Source organism: Vidua chalybeata, chromosome 34 (genome assembly GCF_026979565.1).
Source record: "Vidua chalybeata isolate OUT-0048 chromosome 34, bVidCha1 merged haplotype, whole genome shotgun sequence".
NCBI classification, from domain to species: domain Eukaryota; kingdom Metazoa; phylum Chordata; class Aves; order Passeriformes; family Viduidae; genus Vidua; species Vidua chalybeata.
The window spans coordinates 362,471-363,851 of NC_071563.1; the positions used below are offsets into that span (position 1 = coordinate 362,471).

At 65.0% G+C, this 1,381-nt stretch overlaps 1 protein-coding gene across 1 annotated transcript in view; it reads right to left on the bottom strand.

Moving 5' to 3' along the window:
* PRR12 (proline rich 12) overlaps window positions 1-1,099 on the bottom strand; it is a 36,065-nt gene extending 34,966 nt beyond the window's left edge. Inside the window, 5 exon segments of the mRNA XM_053968360.1 lie at window positions 25-87; window positions 191-254; window positions 344-406; window positions 661-741; window positions 1,027-1,099. Of these exon segments, the coding sequence (XP_053824335.1) occupies window positions 25-87; window positions 191-254; window positions 344-406; window positions 661-741; window positions 1,027-1,099 (344 nt within the window).
* Window positions 1,100-1,381: the final 282 nt, after the last annotated feature.

The following is a 1,381-nucleotide window of genomic DNA, read 5'->3' on the forward strand; positions in this document are numbered from 1 at the left end:
TCCATCACACCTGGGGCATCACACCTGGGGGGCAGGACATCCATCACACCTGGGGGTGGGGCACCTGTCACACCTGGGTCATCACACCTGGGGGGAGGGGCGTCCATCACACCTGGGGCATCACACCTGGGGGGAGGGGCACCTGTCACACCTGGGGGGAGGAGTGTCCATCACACCTGGGGCATCACACCTGGGGGGCGTGGTATCCATCACACCTGAGTCATCACACCGGGGGGGCGGGGCGTCCATCACACCTGGGGGGCGGGACATCCGTCACACCTGAGTCATCACACCTGGGGGGAGGGGCTTCCATCACACCTGGGGGGAGGAGTGTCCATCACACCTGGGTCATCACACCTGGGGGGCGGGGCGTCCATCACACCTGGGGGAGGGGCGTCCATCACACCTGGGGGGAGGGGTGGCCGGCACACCTGGGGGGTTTTGCATCTTTCACACCTGAGTCATCACACCTGGGGGGAGGGGCAGCCGTCACACCTGGGGGGCGGGGCGTCCATCACACCTGGGTCATCACACCTGGGGGGCGGGGCGTCAATCACACCTTGGGGGCGTGGCATCCGTCACACCTGGGGCATCCACCACACCTACTGGGTGTTGCATCTGTCACACCTGGGGCACCTGTGGGTGTGGCATCCATCGCACCTGCGGCATCCATCACACCTGGGGGAGGGGCGTCCATCACACCTGAGTCATCACACCTGGGGGGCGGGGCGTCAATCACACCTTGGGGGCGTGGCAGCCGTCACACCTGGGGCACCTGTCACACCTGGGGGGGTGTGGCATCGGTCACACCTGGGGCACGTGGGATCTGTCACACCTGGGGCATAAGATCACACCTGAGTCATCCCACCTGGGGCACCTGGGGGCGTGGCATCCATCACACCTGGGGAGCGTGGCATCCATCACACCTGGGGTATCCATCACACCTGGGGCACCTGGGATACCTGGGGGGGCGTGGCATCCATCACACCTGTGACACCTGAGTCATCCATCACACCCTTGGCACACCTGTGGCACCTGGGGGCGTGGCATCCACCACACCTGGAGCATCCATCACACCTGGTGCACCTGTGACGCTCATCACACCTGGGGCACCCATTGCATGGATGCGGCGGTGACGCACCTGCAGCACACCTGTGGCACACCTGGCACCTGCTGCATGGATTGTGGGGGCACCTGTCACACCTGTGGCACACCTGTGGCACACCTGGCACCTGCTGCATGGATTGTGGGGGCACCTGTCACACCTGTGGCACACCTGTGGCACACCTGGCACCTGCTGCATGGATTGTGGGGGCACCTGTCACACCTGTGGCACACCTGTGGCACACCTGTGGCACACCTGTGACACCTGGCACCTGCT